The sequence below is a fragment of the Haliaeetus albicilla genome, chromosome 10 (assembly GCF_947461875.1).
Source record: "Haliaeetus albicilla chromosome 10, bHalAlb1.1, whole genome shotgun sequence".
In the NCBI taxonomy this organism is placed as follows: Eukaryota; Metazoa; Chordata; class Aves; order Accipitriformes; family Accipitridae; genus Haliaeetus; species Haliaeetus albicilla.
The window spans coordinates 30,096,314-30,114,042 of record NC_091492.1 but is presented as its reverse complement, the minus strand read 5'-3'; the positions used below and the strand labels follow the sequence as shown (position 1 = coordinate 30,114,042).

At 39.1% G+C, this 17,729-nt stretch overlaps 1 protein-coding gene across 12 annotated transcripts in view; it reads right to left on the bottom strand.

Moving 5' to 3' along the window:
- Positions 1-235: 235 nt before the first annotated feature.
- Positions 236-17,729, bottom strand: part of ATXN2 (ataxin 2) — a 53,097-nt gene continuing 35,603 nt past the window's right edge. For 7 of the 12 annotated variants that reach the window (XM_069794643.1, XM_069794645.1, XM_069794647.1 and 4 more), the window contains 6 exons: positions 17,209-17,393; positions 16,464-16,596; positions 12,070-12,123; positions 6,462-6,607; positions 5,352-5,579; positions 236-1,947 (listed from right to left, as the gene is read on the bottom strand). In XM_069794643.1, the coding sequence (XP_069650744.1) occupies positions 1,744-1,947; positions 5,352-5,579; positions 6,462-6,607; positions 12,070-12,123; positions 16,464-16,596; positions 17,209-17,393 (950 nt within the window). In that variant the 3' untranslated portion in view covers positions 236-1,743. The remainder of the gene's footprint in view (positions 1,948-5,351; positions 5,580-6,461; positions 6,608-12,069; positions 12,124-16,463; positions 16,597-17,208; positions 17,394-17,729) is intronic. The other 5 variants (XM_069794644.1, XM_069794646.1, XM_069794652.1 and 2 more) reach the window with 4 other exon arrangements.

Here is a 17,729-nt window from a genome sequence, read left to right as displayed (position 1 = left end):
CAACTTCTTATCTTGAAACCTTTCACTTATTTTTGTAATGGCCCCGCAAGTCAAATATAACAGATTTGGTTTCATGGTGTGGGGCACACACACACGACACAGCAGCAGCACACAACAGACACACAAAGCAAAGCTTACCTGACGCTAAATAAAACATTTGCTCCAATTTGGATTGAAAGCTGGAGAACACATGAAAATAAGATACTGGTAAAACAAGACACAAACACTAAGTAGGTCAGTTTTTAAAACTTTTTTTATTTTTTAATTTTTTTTTAAGTTTTTATTTTATATTATCTACAAAGTAAAAGTTTTCTTAACTTAAAAGTTACATCACTGTCTCACGATAGTGATTATCTCATCAAACGTGATTTATAAATAATAATTCATCAGTTTGACGATTAGAATTTTTTTTTTTACTGAACCTGTTTCAAGTTTAGTTAGAAGTAAAAGGGATCTCCAAGTCTTGATTTTTAGTGATAATAGCAGCAAGAATCACTCTTGTTACTTCTTTTGCTAGCTGATGAGTTCATAACTTTGAAGGGTCATTAAAAAATAAATAACTTCCAGTTTTCAGCAAGCAGAGTTGGGGCACTTGCAGGACTCAGATACAGTGCATGGAATTATGGAATAGCCCACAAGTTCCTAAATGCCTCTACTCAGTCCGAATCTCTCCCACTGCAAGATGAACTGTTAGCATTCCTAGTGGATGTTACAAGAAATCAAATTTTTTTTTTTTTAAACAAAATAAAATGAAATTCTAGTTTTCTGTGCTTCCAGTTGGCAGAAGCAGTAGAAGGAGGGTATTTGGCCTACAAAAGGTATCCAGCCTTTCAGTTATTCCAGATGAGCCTTACAACTGCTGTTGGTGGTGGGCTTGTACTGTAAAAAAAAAGTTCAAATGTAAATAATAAATTGGCAAGCCACACAACAGTTTGCTAGTAAAGTGGTCACAGGACAACTACTGAGCTGAACTTTTTAAATTTTTTTTTCCTTTTTTTCCTTTTTTATTTTTTTTTTTTTTTTAAGAGAACAAAACAAAACCCTGCATATCAAGATGTCCTTTGGATGTTTTTTTCCCTACTTAAACCCTCAGAAAGCAGCCTTGTTCTGCTCACACATTCCCCAAGAAACAAGATCAGGTAACTAGTTCACTACAGAAGTTTAGAAGCTGTTTGGAAACGAATAATAAAGAAACCTAGGTAAGGTTAAATTTAAAGTAGAAAGAAGTCATACAGCACCTACTTTTCCCAAAAAGTAAAGCTGCAGAATGTTTCTCTGAATTAAAGATTAGACTTCAGTGTCACTTTACTTCAGTCACTAGAAGTCTAACAGCCCTACCCCCAAGCAACATTTTCACTCCTATCCTCCAGACTGATCACTTTGTATTTAATAAAACCCCAGATCATTATAAACAGGCTACACAAACAGTCCATCCCCCACAGCAAAACCACAGCAAACCCTGGAAGAACACAGTCCCACAGTGCCAGTATCTGCATAGTTATCCATTTCTCTACTTCAGCTAGAGAGAAGCAACATCTTTGCTAAATTAGCTAAATCTCACACGCTTATCTAGGCTCACATTTGGGCTGGCAAAGTATAAATGCGAAATGTAGAAACAGTCTGCCTTCAGCAGCCTGCCACTCTACAAGGACATCTTCAGGTTTTTTTTCTGTTTGGTTTTTTTTTTTGTTATTTTCCCCAAATCTGTTTCATAACAGTTCTCACTACTACGACCTGGCTCAGTTAAGGTGCAGGTCTCCCGGGCACACACTCCTCACCTGAAGGGTGCGTCATATAGGGGAAATGTGTTGTTGTCGAGACTGGAATGGGCTGTAGTGCACTTTGAGCGATGGCGGCTTGGGGACCACCAGGTGGCTGTGTCGTCATTAGCATCATTGGAGCATGGGCAGTTGGGTGAGAAGGAACCATTCCTGACTGTACATGAGCCTGAAACAAAGAGCTCTTTAGTATAATGGTCACAAGGAGGCATCACTCCTGGCCACATGACTGTCAAGTTTTCTCCAGCTGTACCAGTAAATCCAGAGATTTACTCCATTTTAACTAGATTAGCTATAGGGATTAAGTCAGAGAACTTAACACAAAAATAATAACTGGGGGGGGGGGAAAGGGCTCAAATCCTTACTGCTGGCTTTGAGTCACATTCTCAATTTTAGCTATTTGGACAGTGAGCACTGGGAGAAACTGCCAGCATTAAACAGTGAGATATTAAAAAAAAAAAACCAACCTCAGCAACAAATCTTCAGAACATTACTGCTAGTAACCTACATCAAAGCACTTCCTATGCGGAGAATGCACTGGGTACAGACACAAACTTCACATGCACTGGGAGTCTGGCATCCCTTCCTCAGCTGCTCATTACACAACTCCACATTCTTTCATGGCTCCCTGCCCTAGAAACCACTCTCTCCAGTGACCTGTGCCCACATTATCGTTCATCTAAGCAGTCATTCTAAGATGAATGATTTCATCCCTTTATACTGTTAGGTCAGCTTTGTTCTGTTTCCAGTTAAGTTCATCACAGTTAAGGTCCTTGTGTAATCTAAGCAATCATAGTTAAGTCTCAGCGGAAAAGGAGATTAATCTTTACGATGGCTGATCACCTTCTGGCAAACAAGTGCAGTAACTTGTCAGTTGGCTTCTTCAGCTCAGAGCAGTTCATGATTCTAGAGGTCATAAATTTTTTCATTTAAAAATCTAGTAAAGACTAGTTTCTTAAAAGCATAAAACATTAAGGAACTCTTAGAGCTCTCAGTGGGTTTCTCTTGGGGGGGGGGGGGGGGGCAAGGCATTTGTATCTAAGATTTGCTTTGTCCTTCTACCATATCCCATTAAAAGAGCACTACGGTGCAATAATTGCAGCCTCAGAAAATTCACATGCCAGTAAAGACAGATAGCAGGTAGTGGCTACAACTTTATTGCTTAAAGACAAAAGGGTTACTTGACTCATCACAGACATTCCTCAAACTCTTTATCAGACTTGCACTGTATTAGTAGCACTGAAGAAGCCTTTAAAGGCAGGAACTGCAATTCAAATCTCACTCTTGCTCTAAAAAGGGCTTAGAAGATAAGGCTGTGAAACAGAAATACCTTTCAGGATCAGCACCATTTTTACTTTGACAAAAATACTATTATAGCAGCCATCATTATAAAGCAGCTATTCATAAGCAGCTGTATTCAATACACACATTGGATAAAAATTTTCTGCTGTGGCTCAAAGACTTTGCAAATTGGCAGCTGACAGTACGCTGTAATGAATTTTAAATTACTGTTTCTCAAGTGGGATATCTAACAGCTCAAGATTCATCTGATAACCTAAAGGGAAATTCAACTGATCCCCTGTGTTAGCCTAACTGAAATTCCTACTATATGGTATTTTAAAATTGTGTTCAGAAGTTGGAAATTAGGCTGCTAAGAAACTATTAAATCCAGTGATTAGTTTCTCCACAATGGAATAATTACATGCATTTAAAATTTCTTAGAGAACTGTAGTTATTCCTTCATTAGAGATTTTTGAGGGAGCTACTTCATTTTGAAAAGCGAGTTAGTTTGGTGTAAGTATCATGGATTATAGATTGTAGTTTTCATCCTAAAAGAGTTACAGCAGAAGAGACTGCATAAGTCAAAAATCAAGGGTAAGGCAGGCTTTACCTGTGATTGCTAAAAAATCCTGACTGAGCAGTCAGTTCTGACTAAAAGTTGCATCCAGTTTGGTTTAGCAAGGTTTGCTTATTAACTGCTTGGCACACAGAAAGGAAGGTAATGGTCACATCCTACAGCGCAGGCATGGGCCTGGCCATGACGTGTACAGCACAATTCAGGTACAGTTTTGCCTTTAAGCTGACCTTGAAACAAACATGTTTCATGTTTCAAGGCATGGCACTGAGCATGCCACTAACTCAGGAGCTTGAAGCAAGACCCTTCTGAAGGGTTGCATGCCAGGCACCCTGAGAAGCTCTACAACCTAGGCATTCACACCAGTGCCATCACACCAGAGCAGAGCAAGTATCTTGTTTCTGGCAGAAAAGAGGGCCTGCGAGGACATGGCAAGATGCCACAGCAGTAGTCAAGTTGGGACATCCTCTCCTAATCCTCCCACAGTACAAAAGCAGAGAAATTAAAAGTCTAAAGGAATTAAAAAGCTAAAAACTCAACATCAGTAAAACAATTCCTAAATAACTATTAATTCATTGGCTTAACTGACTGTCCCAGGGACCAAAGCAAAGACTTTATCAGAATTCTGCAAGGGACTGGACACCTATTAGACCAACCTCCCTAATTACAGTTAGCCATGATATCCCAAACTACTGTTAACCTGTATGAGAAGGCACAAGCCAGACACCAAGTACTTGGTCTGAAGAAGAAACTGTGCAGGCTAACTACTGATTAACTGTCCGTTCTTGACAAAGCAAACTAAATCCATGAGATTTAGTAAACATCAGAAAATCTTTGTAACACTGCTTTATGCAGAGCTCTTGATTAATCAGTCATGTGCTTCCCTTCCCAAAATCCTTTTTTCAGTGAGTTGACCACAAGAGAGCAGTTAAGAGAAGTGGGTTGCTGATCCTGAAGCAAGGACTGTTGTTAAGTTGCCCAACAATCATAAGGGATCTTCTGCATAAGCTATTCATTTAGAACCACAACAGACACATACACACACACACACGATTTTCTCTTTCAGCAAGGATCGTCTTGCAGTCATCTGAACTGAATCTCATTTATCTCCCATTGCAGTGCCTTGCTACTCCCTGGTAATCCTGTGTAATATCCTTTACTGGACATACCTGTATAAATTTGACTACAATGCAGAGCCTAAAACTGTCACCAAAAGCAGCAATTCAGCCTTCCTCCACTCAGCTCTCACCTCCAACCTTTCTGTATGCCAGCTCTTCCTGTGATCATGCAGTGAACCTGAGTAGTGAACTGATTTGACTGAGAAATAGCCTAAAATGGGGGTAGGGGAGGCACACTTCAGCTGAATCACATCCCCAGTCTGGTTTGCTGCATGGCCAAACAGTTCTGTGAGCAGAATGGTGGGGCAGGACAAGGGTGGGAGCCAGGAACTGGGAAGAGAGCTCAATTTCTTTCAGTAGCAGTGCCAGCTTAAGATGTCTTCGTTAAACTACAGTTGTAGATGCACTGGGTGTTGGAAGCTGAGGTCCAAATATCTTGTAAAATTCTAAATAAAGGCAATGTACAGACAGAAACCTAAATAACACAACAGGTAGTCTGTGCTGAGAGGTGACAGAATGGAAATCACTTCAGCAGGCCCGACTGTCCTAACTTTGTGGCATTAAGACATTTAGTCTTGAAGGTTGTTAAACTGTGTTTACCTGGGGGACATGGGCCATGTGTGGCGGATTGGTATATGCAGGTTGAACATGGGAGGGATGAATGGTGAAGACTGTTTGTTGTGCTGTAGGAAAACTATTTTGTGGAGACTGCGTATTGGAGCCTGGCGTCATGGAAGGTGGGGTTGGAGCTAGACCTGCGTGGTAAATTGCCGACTGCTGTTGTGGGTTTGCCAGGTGGAGTGCCTGAGCAGCCTGGTGCTGATGATGCTGCAAAAAAAGATAAAAGATCATTTAGGTTATGGTCTAGAAGTGAGACACATTTATTCTGTAAACTAGTGTAAGAAAGGTTTGCAAAACTGCTCTGAATAGTGAATCTTTTAAGTGGCAAATCTAAGGATCACCACACCTATGGTGATGAGGAAACTAATTTCAATTCCACTAGGCTCGTTTTCTCCTTGTGCTAGAAAGTCATGTGACCAGGAGCTTGGAAAATAGAACCTTGATTGCCAGGTAAAAACAACCACGCAACCATGGAGCTGGATATAATTCACCATGGCACTTAGCTGCCCAAAGTTATTACCAGTAGGTAACTAAGGCATGCAGCACTATCACGAGGCCTATTTTGTTTTCAGCTGCTTGTCTTTGACAAAATACAATCAAATGCTTTTCAGCATTTATCTGCTATTTCCAGTTATAACTCCACTCACATTAAAGCTCTGACAAAATTATGATCCTTCCCTAATCATAACACAGAACTAAGCTATACCTCATCCCCTGTGAAGAGGGAGAAATGAATGGCTGGACTCTGATATTGGTCCTTTCTAAGGAAAAGGGACCGCCACAAGTTTTTCCACTAGCTTATCTAACAAACCATGTCATGAGCCTACAACCTTTGAGTCCCACCCACTGCAATCAGAGAAAAATTAACTTACATAGTTCTACTTATTTCCCTTCAGAAAACAGAGGGGAATCTAGACAAGTCCTGCATGAGATCTGTCACATGAAGCTCGTTTGGGTAACTACTCCATCCTAGCATTTTTCCTCTCAAAGAAATCAATCTATCGAAGTCAAGCATCAGACAGATGCAGTACCTTCCAGTAGAGCATGTTAAATATATTTAAAGACATTCACTCCTTTGAGTTCTGTTACCTGCACGGGGCTAGGAGCAGGGTGGCTTCCAGCATGTTGGCTTTGCTGCTGGCCTGTTGGTGTGGCAGAAGGCTGAGGATGCGGAGGATGCGGATGCAGGGTAGCATTAGGGTGGGCATACTGCTGAGCAAGTGAGCCAGTGGAAACTAGGATGAAAAAGAAGAATATTTAACAACAGATACAAAACATGCATCTCATCAAATCACCATCTGCACTTGAAGATTTCCATATATCTCAAAACATACTGTAAATATATTCCCTCCCCCTCTAAAAAATATTTATCTTGCAAATAGCTGAGTATCTTACCTTGCTTTTGTGTAGTTTGGTTTTGCAGGAAAGTCTATAAATAACCATAATTAGACAGTTCATCTTCCCTAGTTTGACAATGTAACAGATACTACATAGAAAAAAGCAGTATTTAATCTTTTGTTTTGTCAAACAGACCAGTTTAAAATATCAAATTTATCATTTTCATACAATTTAGTTTTTCCTGAAATACACTTTTCAAACGTGTTACAAGCCATTTTTATTTCCACCATCCAAAAAATTCTTTGGCCTTATACCTGGCTAACCTCACCATGCTACTCTTCTGGAAATTGCTCACAGTACAGTCAGTGTAAAGTACATACACTGCATGTACACTTAAGAGCTATAGGGACACACAGTATATACACAACAGCTGAGAAAACTGAGGCTGCTTGAGCATCAAATTTTTGCTGAAGCTAGTATCTTGTACTAAAATAACGCATCTTGCCTCTCCCCTCAAGGCCAATTACAGCGTCTGTTCTGGGTCACCACCATTCTATGAGCTTCTCAACACTGCCATGAAATTCTTAATTCCTTGAAACAGTAGCAAATAAGGTAGAAAATTCAAAAAAAAGGAAAAAACTTAACATAAAACTTTCACACCAGTGAAACTACATCTGTTGCTACAGCCATACCAGTCTCCAACAACAAACTACTATCAACAAGCCCCTCCTTGAGGAGTCCTGGTCTGTTCTGCTTCAAAATTAGCCACACTAAAAAAAATATATATATATTTTATTTTTTGTTAACTTCTGAGGGAATCTAAGAAAGTACAAAAAGCCATAATGCTAGCAAGTCTTCCTTTAAACACAAAGCATGCAAGCTGAAAGCAAGACCCTAAGAAAATGAAGATACTTTGCCTATTCCCTTCTACTGCTTTTAGATCTTGTGCAATAACCAGTCCACAGTTTGCAACTACACTTCTGCATGTGACAATGCACACTACTCTCTCCGGTATTACAGCTTGTCAAGACCGAGGCTAGTTTTGCTGACAATAGTGCTAAAAGACAAAATGGTCAAAGCAAACTATCAACCTGCTCCTGAATCTTCCCTCCAACTGCTCTGTATTTATTTTGGTACCTTTTTGTTGTTCTGATTGAAATTACTGCTTACTATCAGGTTACAGCTTTTTTAATGGCATTTGTATTATGAGAACTTGATGGCCCATGAAGTGCCTGTCTGCAGCATGCCTTTAGAAGTGATGGGTTTTCTAGTGGTGTTTTCTTGCCCTAGTAAACAAACCTGAAAAGCAGGGCACAGTGAGAAACTTCAAGTGCAACCATTACGCAGCAACCACCTGCCCCATGTATTCACTGCTAGTGAGGTATGTTATCTCCCTTTTGCAAGTAACTGTTTGCTGCAGCTTCTGATGAGTTGTACTGTGCTGGGCTCTAGGTTCATGAAGACACAGAATTGCCTGAGTGTATGTAAAGGATGAAAGACAAGATGGGTGGAGAAAATGGACAAAAATGTAGCTGCATCTGAAGGCACAATACTATTCAGCAAAAGCAAGTCTCAGAAAGACAGCAACCCTATTGTGCTCTATTAACCAGACCTGACACACTACTACTCTGTGCAAATACTTGTTTTCCTTCAGTTTGGCTTGTTATAAAGCTTACAAATACTAGTTCTAAAATATTCACTCACTAGAATACATATAGGCAGTATCTTTTTGCCTAATTGAGATTTTTCTCCCCTGTACAGGCCACTACGAAGGTCTCTCCTTTAGGAAATGACTGCCTACCACATTTAATTTAATCCTGCCCTGCTGTCTTGAAAGCTCTATTGAATCTTTACTGAGCAAATGGTCTAACAGTGATGTGCACTACAGTTTCAGGCTATTAATGCAGATGACCTTCATATACATTTGTAATCCTAAATTCTTGCAGTCTGGAGTTGATCCTAACATACTTATGCATGAGTATGTAAGTGTACTTAAGCATGAGTGTACAAGCATATTCATACGCTATGAACGTTTCTGAGAGGGGTTTTAAAAACACCTCCATATTTTCTACGCACACTGTCAAAACTACCAGTACCTTCTGCCACAGTATTTTGTTACACTTTCAAATGCAAGAAGGTTTTTTTTTTTTTTCATATCACTACTAAAATTTATTTTGCAGCAGCATCCCCATTACGCTTCTATCTGACTTTCAAACATCGCTCCTTCTTACGACAAATACGTGAAAACTATCAGTGGAAACACTAATAATTTTTACAGTATGCAGTTTACAGCTTCCTACAGTAGGAAATTTCTCAACCTCATTATTATACACACTCTGAAGAAGGCCAAAAGTTACTATCTCTGTCAAAGCAATAGAAATAAATACATAGAGGGACTGACTTGCTTGCCAAAGGACATGCTACCAGAAATCTTCCTCAGCTCTCATCCCACTGCCTCAGCCACAGAGCTGGCATGCCTGACTATAAATTAACTTCAACTCCATTCAAGAGGTTTTTAAATGTATATGAAAATTAACTCCAAGTTGTAAGATATTCAAGGCTTCCCACATCCTGCCACATTACTTGTTAAGAGCCCCTGAAATAACGTGGTACTCCCTTAAACCATTTGTGCAATTCATCTTTCATTCTTTATAGCCGAGAGAATAATAAACTAAGTTATTCTGAAGCAGATACATTATACAATAAAACTTCACAATGAAGAATTTCTCATTTAAGAAACCAGTTAAACCTAGGAATAGTACCCTAAAGAATAGATACAGAAGCAGGGGGAGGATCAAGTTTTTGTCATAGTAGCAGCTCTTCCATAACCTTCTAATATCTTTTATCCATAGCTTTGCATTTAAAGGACTAGATTTTTTTATACTGAAGAATTTTTATTTGCCTAGCTTCTTCTCTCCCCCATTTTTTCTTTAACAAATCACTCTAATAAAGCTCTACAAGTTTGGCTAAAACTACTTCAGATGCTGCTGCAAATTATGTTTTAATAGTAATATTAAAAGTGCCTTTCAAAAAAACGTTATTTGGACACTTATCTAAATCCTGTACAGATACTGCATACAAATCAAGAATGGTTCAGGATGAGTGGCAGCAAGTCTGAAATACATGCACAGATCTTTGTTAGTTCAGAGTTCAAACTTCAACTCCAGAAACATACAAGGTTTTCCATGTTTAGCTAGTACAATTAATAGTTCGTGACAAGCCAATCAAATCTATGAGACTAGCAAGTCTGTGAAAGAAGTCTTGCAAAACAGTCATGAGAAATTCACCTGCTTAGCCATAACTAAAGCACTTTCACTGTGACTTTTTTCAAGTATTTTTGCCTGTTCATCAAAACAGCTCACTACACATATCAAATAGCAAACAAGATAAGACAGGAGGTGGGAAAAAAAAAAAAATCACCAATTATCCAACATTCTCCCCCAATTGTCAGTACTTTGGAGATTTTTCAAATGGCCATCTAGTATCCAAGAAAGTGCTGAGAAAGCTCTAGGAAAGGACAAAACAGCTCTGCCTATCTCCTTGCTGCAAACAACATCAGCTCATTCCAACACAAACACGCTGTTTTTCTCACCCTTTATGCCTTAAGTTCCTCGCTCCCAGAAATACTCCCTGGGCTAACCTGCTTCACTTCAGCATCTTTTTGATCAAGTTGGTTCCTAACATGAAATATTTAGCTGCACTAACCTTGCAGGGATACACAGTGAAAATATGTGATTCAGTAATGAAGGGAGCAAAAATATCAGATGGATTGAATTACTGAATCCAACTCTACAAAAGTACAACCCATTTTTTCTGAGAGGCAAACAAGTAGTAGTCAGCCATCAAACCCACAGAAGGAGCTGAAATCAAAAGAGGTCAGAGCAGCAGAAACCAAGCAGAAATCCCAGCTAGAAAGATATATGCAAAAACCATAAAATGTAATTTCATATTTTCCCTGGTAGGAATTTCAATGCTGCCAATGGTGGTCATCGTTGGTCATCATCCAAAGATGCACTGAGGAGCCTATTTTCAAGAACTGACCAGTGAACAAGCTTCAAAACTATTGCCAGACCCAGTAAGATGGTGAGGATAACTACATTTAAAAGACCTGAATGGTAGGAAGCAAAGAAATAGCAAATGTTTCTTTCATAATACAAACATTTAAAGAAGTCATTTTACACAGGTAGAGTGGACTTCACTTAAAAGATTATCCACGAAAGGAACGAGCTTATTAAAGTTATTTCAGTGCACCAAACCAAGACACATGAAAACAGGACAGGTCAACATCCTACAAGACTAGTTCATGCAGAACCATTTCTGTACAAGAAACACAGGAAGTCTGTTCCAGAAGAGATTTTTGGAGAACGAGTGGTATTCCCCACATCCCTCTTGCATGAGGTAACTCAAAAAAAAACCCCAGAAGAGTGCCTGGCATAGGCTGCATGGACTTGTAGACAGACACAGCAACAAGTCTCACTGCAGGACAGAAGCAAGTACGAAAATACCCTGAAACTGGAAGTCCTCCTTTCCCATGTCTTTGGTGACAGCTACAGTTCATCCTGCAACCACCCCCGCCCCCCAAACCAGCTTTGTCAAAGTGCTACGATGAACACCAACATACAAGGCAGTATTTTTTAGCTATCTGCCTTCCCCAGTACACGTACGCAACCAAAGTCTATATTAGCTGTTGTGTACTGAGAGCATGGAAAACATCAGCCCCTCTCCCATTGCTTACACTGATGTCACCAGCAACACCACACAGGAGCACCAGAACCAGGAGCCCTCGTCTAGTCACTCTCATTATAATAATGACAAAGTACATTGTTCACAGCACTCCTTCAGTGGCACCAAAGTGACTCTACAGAAAACTTCCTTCACCTCAGCTGCAACTCAAGTTATTTCCTCCCAGGGGCTCAGAATTCAAGCCACAGTTTTTTAAAGAGATGAGGCGCAAGATACTTTTCCTTTTAGGCAGCTGATTAACTTGCCAAGTTTCAAACCCCCCATTTGGGCCATGAAAGAAAGGGAGTGAGGCAGTTCACCAGGTTTTAAGCAGAGGCTATCCACATGCAGCGCTCACTTCTGGTTGCAGATTAAAAGACTGGGTAGTAAAGTCAGAGATTAGTTGACATGCAAAATACATTTTTAAAAAAATGACAAATCAGTTTCCTGTGGTCATATAAATCTGTTCACCCACCCCCACCCCACCCCGTCCATTGAACGGAACCTTCCTGCGTTTTCCACATACTGGTTTGGTGCAAGGAAACTTGTTCCCTCAACACGTCCCATTCCTTTAACATCTGTTCTTTAGAAAGTGCTTTTCTGTACAATCAAAATTAGTACAAAAAACCCAACTCACTGGCAAAGTAGAAAGAAGGGCCTGTCTCCTTGCTGTATGGTATTTTGGGACATGCTGAATTTGGGAAATAGAAAGGTAAATTAGCCTCTTGCCACGTGCATACTTCCCGTCTTCTGGAAAGGTCAGTGTCATTTTTTTTAAAATTTTTTTTTTTGAAGATTGTAGAACCATGCAGATATTTTTATTTACTTAGGTGCTTTAGAGCTGGATATTTAGTTTTACAAATGAGTGTAGATGAAACAACACAAGTCTCAAGTAAGCCTTCCTTCTTAACTGTGACACTGAGGTCTTCAGTTCTTAATTAACACAAATAGCAACTTTATGTCAATTAATGGTCTACTGCAGTCCATTATAATAAGAAGGTTAAAACGTAATTACACTAAAACAGAAATTGGCCCCTTGCTTTTTCAGCTATATTACTGTCATTCTTAACATTTCCAAGACACCTTTGGTGACTGGTTCACTCTTAGTCCCTGGAGAATCCTCTGAAGTTTATATTATATCCACCATTGTACTATCAGGGTAATAGAATTTACTCTACTGCTGAGACAGAAACCAGATAAAGTTAGAGACAACACCAGACCAGTAAAACATATGCAGAAGGGGAAAGGGGAAGGGAGAATGGGGACAGAAATGAGAGCACAAAAAACAGGAAATGCATCTGTATAAAACCAAGGTCTGGTTTTACACAAGTTTGTTTTTAAACACAAAAGTTAAGTTTTTCAGAGGAGTCCAGTTATCTGAAAACACAGGCAATTCAGCTACATGGTAAATCTAACACAAGTTCATTGTCACAGGAATGAATATATCCACCCTCGACTTAGATAACCAAATTTTCTACTAACAGCACAAGACAAGTTTGGGTCTTTGTGCGACATAGACCAAGCAGTCAAACTGCAAACCATGGCCAGCAAACTCTACCAGCCCAGTGATACTGGTATTGGGGAGATCACACAGAACCAACACTTCCAAGACAGACAGTATGTTCTGAAACCAACGTGCAGTTTAGCAGGGCAAGAATGACAACTCCGCGTTCAGGTATGTGCGTGTGGCAGTTAAAGGTGTGTGTACTGCTCTGCTTCAGCAGTGCCTGCATTTCAGACTCTCCTTGACAAGGACATTTAAGTTGCTCATGTCTCCAGAAGTTATGAGCTGAATTGTGTAATAGACGTTTTTATCGTCTGGCTGGTAGATGGGAAGAAAGATAGTTGCTTGAACATCATCCTTCCCAATTGTGTTTTGAGGGGAAAAACCCAACAATTTAAACACTCCGTCATATGTTTAGATGGGTCTACTGGTGACCATGCAGCTCAGCTGCTTTGCTTCTCTTGAGCTCGTCAACAGCGGGTTGTGAAACAGAAGCAGGACACTGTAACGACTGGCAAAGAAATCCCAGAAGAGCAGAAATATCCCATTAAACAGCATTAGACAAAAATACTTTTCTTTAAAATGGAAGAGTGCTTATCAACAAGTGTAGGTCACTGCATGTATTTTGGATTCAGCTACCTCCTTCACAAGACAGGAAGGAAAACAAAACCCAAATTTTTGGCAGTGAGGGTAGTTCACTTAATGGATCAACAGGCATTTCTCTTGGCTGGCAGGCAGTTACTACTTGCCACAGACTTTGAACTTGTCCCAAACCATTAGTGAAGATGGAGTTTCAGATCTCACCAGAAAATATTTCACACCTTAAGAATACTTCATGAGCAGTGCCCCCCAACCCCCACATCTCAGTGCAGTTGTCCTTGCAGACATCTTCTCTCTACCACATACGCAGAAAAAAAATTGAGTGACTTTTGCAAGAGTTATCTCAAAGAAAGCACTAGTACGTTGAAGGACAGAAAGGCAGTATAGGCCACTGAACCCTGATGTCAATGCGGGAAAAAAATAAATTTTAAAAATAAAATAATAATGTGGTTTTTTTAAAAAATCAGATAGCAATTTTAAAGAGCCAAAAGGAAATCTGAGAACTTGTTTGAGCAAGTGCTCCAGAAATCAAAAGCAGCAGTGGTTGTTGTTTCTCAGGAAGTTGTTATTCTGTACTTTCAAATTAGTTTTAAGAGAGGACCAGAATCAAATTGCATTGGTATATTTAGTTCAAAGATACTGCTGATAAACTTAAGATTCCCAAAATACAGAACATAAGTTACGGATACTTTCTTATAGTCACTCCATCAGATGTTCCAGCACGTTGTTCTTTAGCAATGTACTCCATAAGCAGCTTATATTTATCACCTTAGGCATTTCTACATTTTTCCCAAGTGTTCACATATCGATAAATGGAAGCTGAAGTGAATACGTTACAGATGGACACATTTTGAGGAAACACAATCTGTCTAAGCAAGGTCTTCAAGTACACAGCACATGGAAGACTTGCAAAAATCTGAATTGAGACAGTGCTGCGCTACATCAGAAGTCATTTCATGTGTAGCTAACTGTAAACTTTGTAGGTTATGGGTATATTTGAGCCAATTCATGTTCACTAGGCAATAAACACGTCTGCACATGGCAAGAACATACTCTTAAAAAAAGTGTCTCATATGGAGTTCATGATCCAGCTGGGTTGAATGGTTTCAATAACAAGAATTTCAAGCACTTGATCATTTACTGGGAAGGTGGGAGAATATTTAGAAGAGTGACCAAGTAGCTACTTGAAAGAACACAGGAGGACATGCAATTTCTGTTAAATTAGGTGCTCTTGGGAAAGTAATATTTACATTACATGGCAGGAAATCCCAAAGAATTCTCAAGTTTGACCCAACTTAGTTGTTTGCACTGGTAGGTAGTCACCTACAACAGACAAGCTGCAAAACCAATACAAAATGAGATCTAACAGTTGTAAGTTAGAATATCAGTGAAAAAAGTATACAGACATCTGATCAAAGCCAACCAAGGGAACAGGCTTGCACTTCAATGCTGTGGAACCCACTGGTTACAGAAGATAAGGATGGTGCACAATGGGAAATTGCTAGGAAGTCACATGCAACCATTTTGAAGCAAATCTCAGATTATCTCATGTTTGGTTTTATTTTAATTAGGATTTGAAAGGAGAGTTTTCACCAATAAAGGTCTGAAAGCCTTTGATCATTCACTTTATCGGAATTCTATTTAATCTAATGAAAAAGCAAACAGAAGATCTGTTTACATGGACACCTCAAGCACAAGAGTTGAAAAGATCAAAGTAATACAATTAGCAAGGACCTGTGAGAAAAGACTTAATCTCTACAAGTAACTTCCATTTCAGCTTCAGCACAAATGAGCTGAAATGTTCTTCCTCCAAGTGTCAAAAAAGGTTTCTCTCTCTTATTTTTGTTTCTTAGCTATGTTACCATACCACTGCAGAGATCTGACAGGATGTTTTCAGATGGGTAAGACACAGACTTTTTAAAATCAGAATTAATTTCACACTAAACTTCAGATTCTTAGCCTTGTAAGTTTTCATGACACATTATGGACTTCCATTAAGTAGCAGTGTAAAACTAAGCACCGGAAAACATACAAAGATGTCTAAAGGTACAGAAAATCTTTTATTAGAATCTAAGTCAATAATATACGTGACCCAATAAAAGTCTTCCTCAGATGCTATAACAAGTATTGAAATGCCACGTTTTCAAGAGACCATCTGCTGTTTTGACATTTTATGACAATTTCCAAGCCTTCTAGCAACCTTGATTCTACCCCTTTTCAATAGCATGTTTTGCAGTGAGTTTTTTTTTCCTCTGAACTGGGCATTGATTCATCATACATTTATAACGTTTTAGAAGTTCTTTCACATTTTACTTTGTAACAAGGTAACCCACATTTTCAGCACTTCACTGTAAGTGAAATATGCCCATCTGATAATGCTGGAGACTAATTGTCAAAGTCAGAGCAATACATGAGCTATTTCATATACTTATTCTTGACTTACCAAAAAAGAAAGGTAAGCAACACATGTTTTATTTTGCTTAAACAGCAGTGTTCATACTGTTAATAATGCTAGTAGTATCATAAAGACAGCATTTCACTAATTGTCAGAACTAAAGTCAAGTTTTGAAACTGAGGTCATAGCCTTGCAATAAAACAAGTCCTAATTATAATCAAGAAACAATCAAGGGATGTTGTGTCAAAAGCATCAAGAGAACTTGAACAAACTTCTTTCAGCAGATATTCTTTAGCAGCTCCCAGGTTGAAATTTCATCTTGGTCACTGGCATCCTACTGAAATCAGCATACTTGAGTTTTCATTTTAACCAGGTGGCTCAGTTTTCAATGCTCTGCTCATCATCTTATGAAATATAAACCACATCTACTGGTGTAATCTGAATGATACCCATGTTTGAAGCTCGAGATTAAATACATCCCTGCACAACATAAGAACTTAAAAAGTTACATATAACACAAAACGTTTCCTACCATACATAGCATGCGTCTGTTCATGCGCACCATACTGTGTTGCAGAAGAAGATACTAAACCAGGCTGTGCGTGTGTTGGTGGTGCCATCATTCTAGCGTTGCCCTGTATTACAGGGCTATAAACATGAGGATGCTGCATTCAACAGAAATAAGGAAACAGACAGTTAATTGGACGACTATTACAAAGAAACTAGTGCCATCTAAACAATAATTATGTACTTAGTAATAGCTTGGCCTTACTAAAATGCAGAGCAAACTAAAAGATTTCATACTACCACCATTACCCCAGCTGTTTCTAAAAATTCAAGGACATTTTCTGCAGCAGGCTAAAAACTGACAAAAACCATCGGCATATCTAATTTTTGCCACTCTAATAATGTAGTAATCTTATGTATGTAAGTATATATTTATCCAATTACATATGTATATGTAAAAGCCTTTGAAGTAAGAGAAGTACACTAAATAGTTTATTTTTACAACATATAACTAGGACATGTCCTCGCCATGACCTGAAAGGAATTCTTCAAAGAGCTAAAAAGGTATTATCAATAATAAGTGCCAACTTCTAAACTGACCTTAAAATTTGTTACAGGCTTTGAAGCACATTACAACACCACTAAGTATGCTCCAGAACACAGAAACTGTTCTGAGTGACTTCTTATGACTGGAGACAGTAGGGCATTTAGGACTAAGCCACTTAATTATTTCTGTTTTGACTTATCACATACACTAAAAGCACTCTTACCTGAGATTGGTAGTGTGGCACATGCTGCACAAGAGGCTGATTAGGAAACTGTTGGGGACTATATGCAACATATTGTGTTGAATAAGCAGGTGGCGTAGCTACAATTGGAGGGCCTGCTGCTGAGGCAGGATGCATCATGGTGCTCTGATGATGTTGATCTTGCCGTTGCTGTGGCATATTTGGTACTAAGAAGCAAAGAATGCATCACATTAGAAGCACAGGACAAAGAATGACAATCTTTCTGAGAGGTTTTACATTACAATGTCACTGTGACCAAGCGCAATATCCTCACCCCTCATCTTTAACCACATATTAGAGCTCTAGCAAAAAGGAACAGCATGAAAAGGAGTTCCTCCAAGAAACATTTGATTTGCATCACTGCCTTTGAGCCATGTATATGGCCACAAACCCAGGCCTGCTTTTTTTGTGAAGGAAGAAAGGTGGAGGGCAAGAAAGACTGACAAGAATCAGTAACGAAAGAGAAAGGTTGTATCAGGATACCTACTTTAATCAAATTTGAT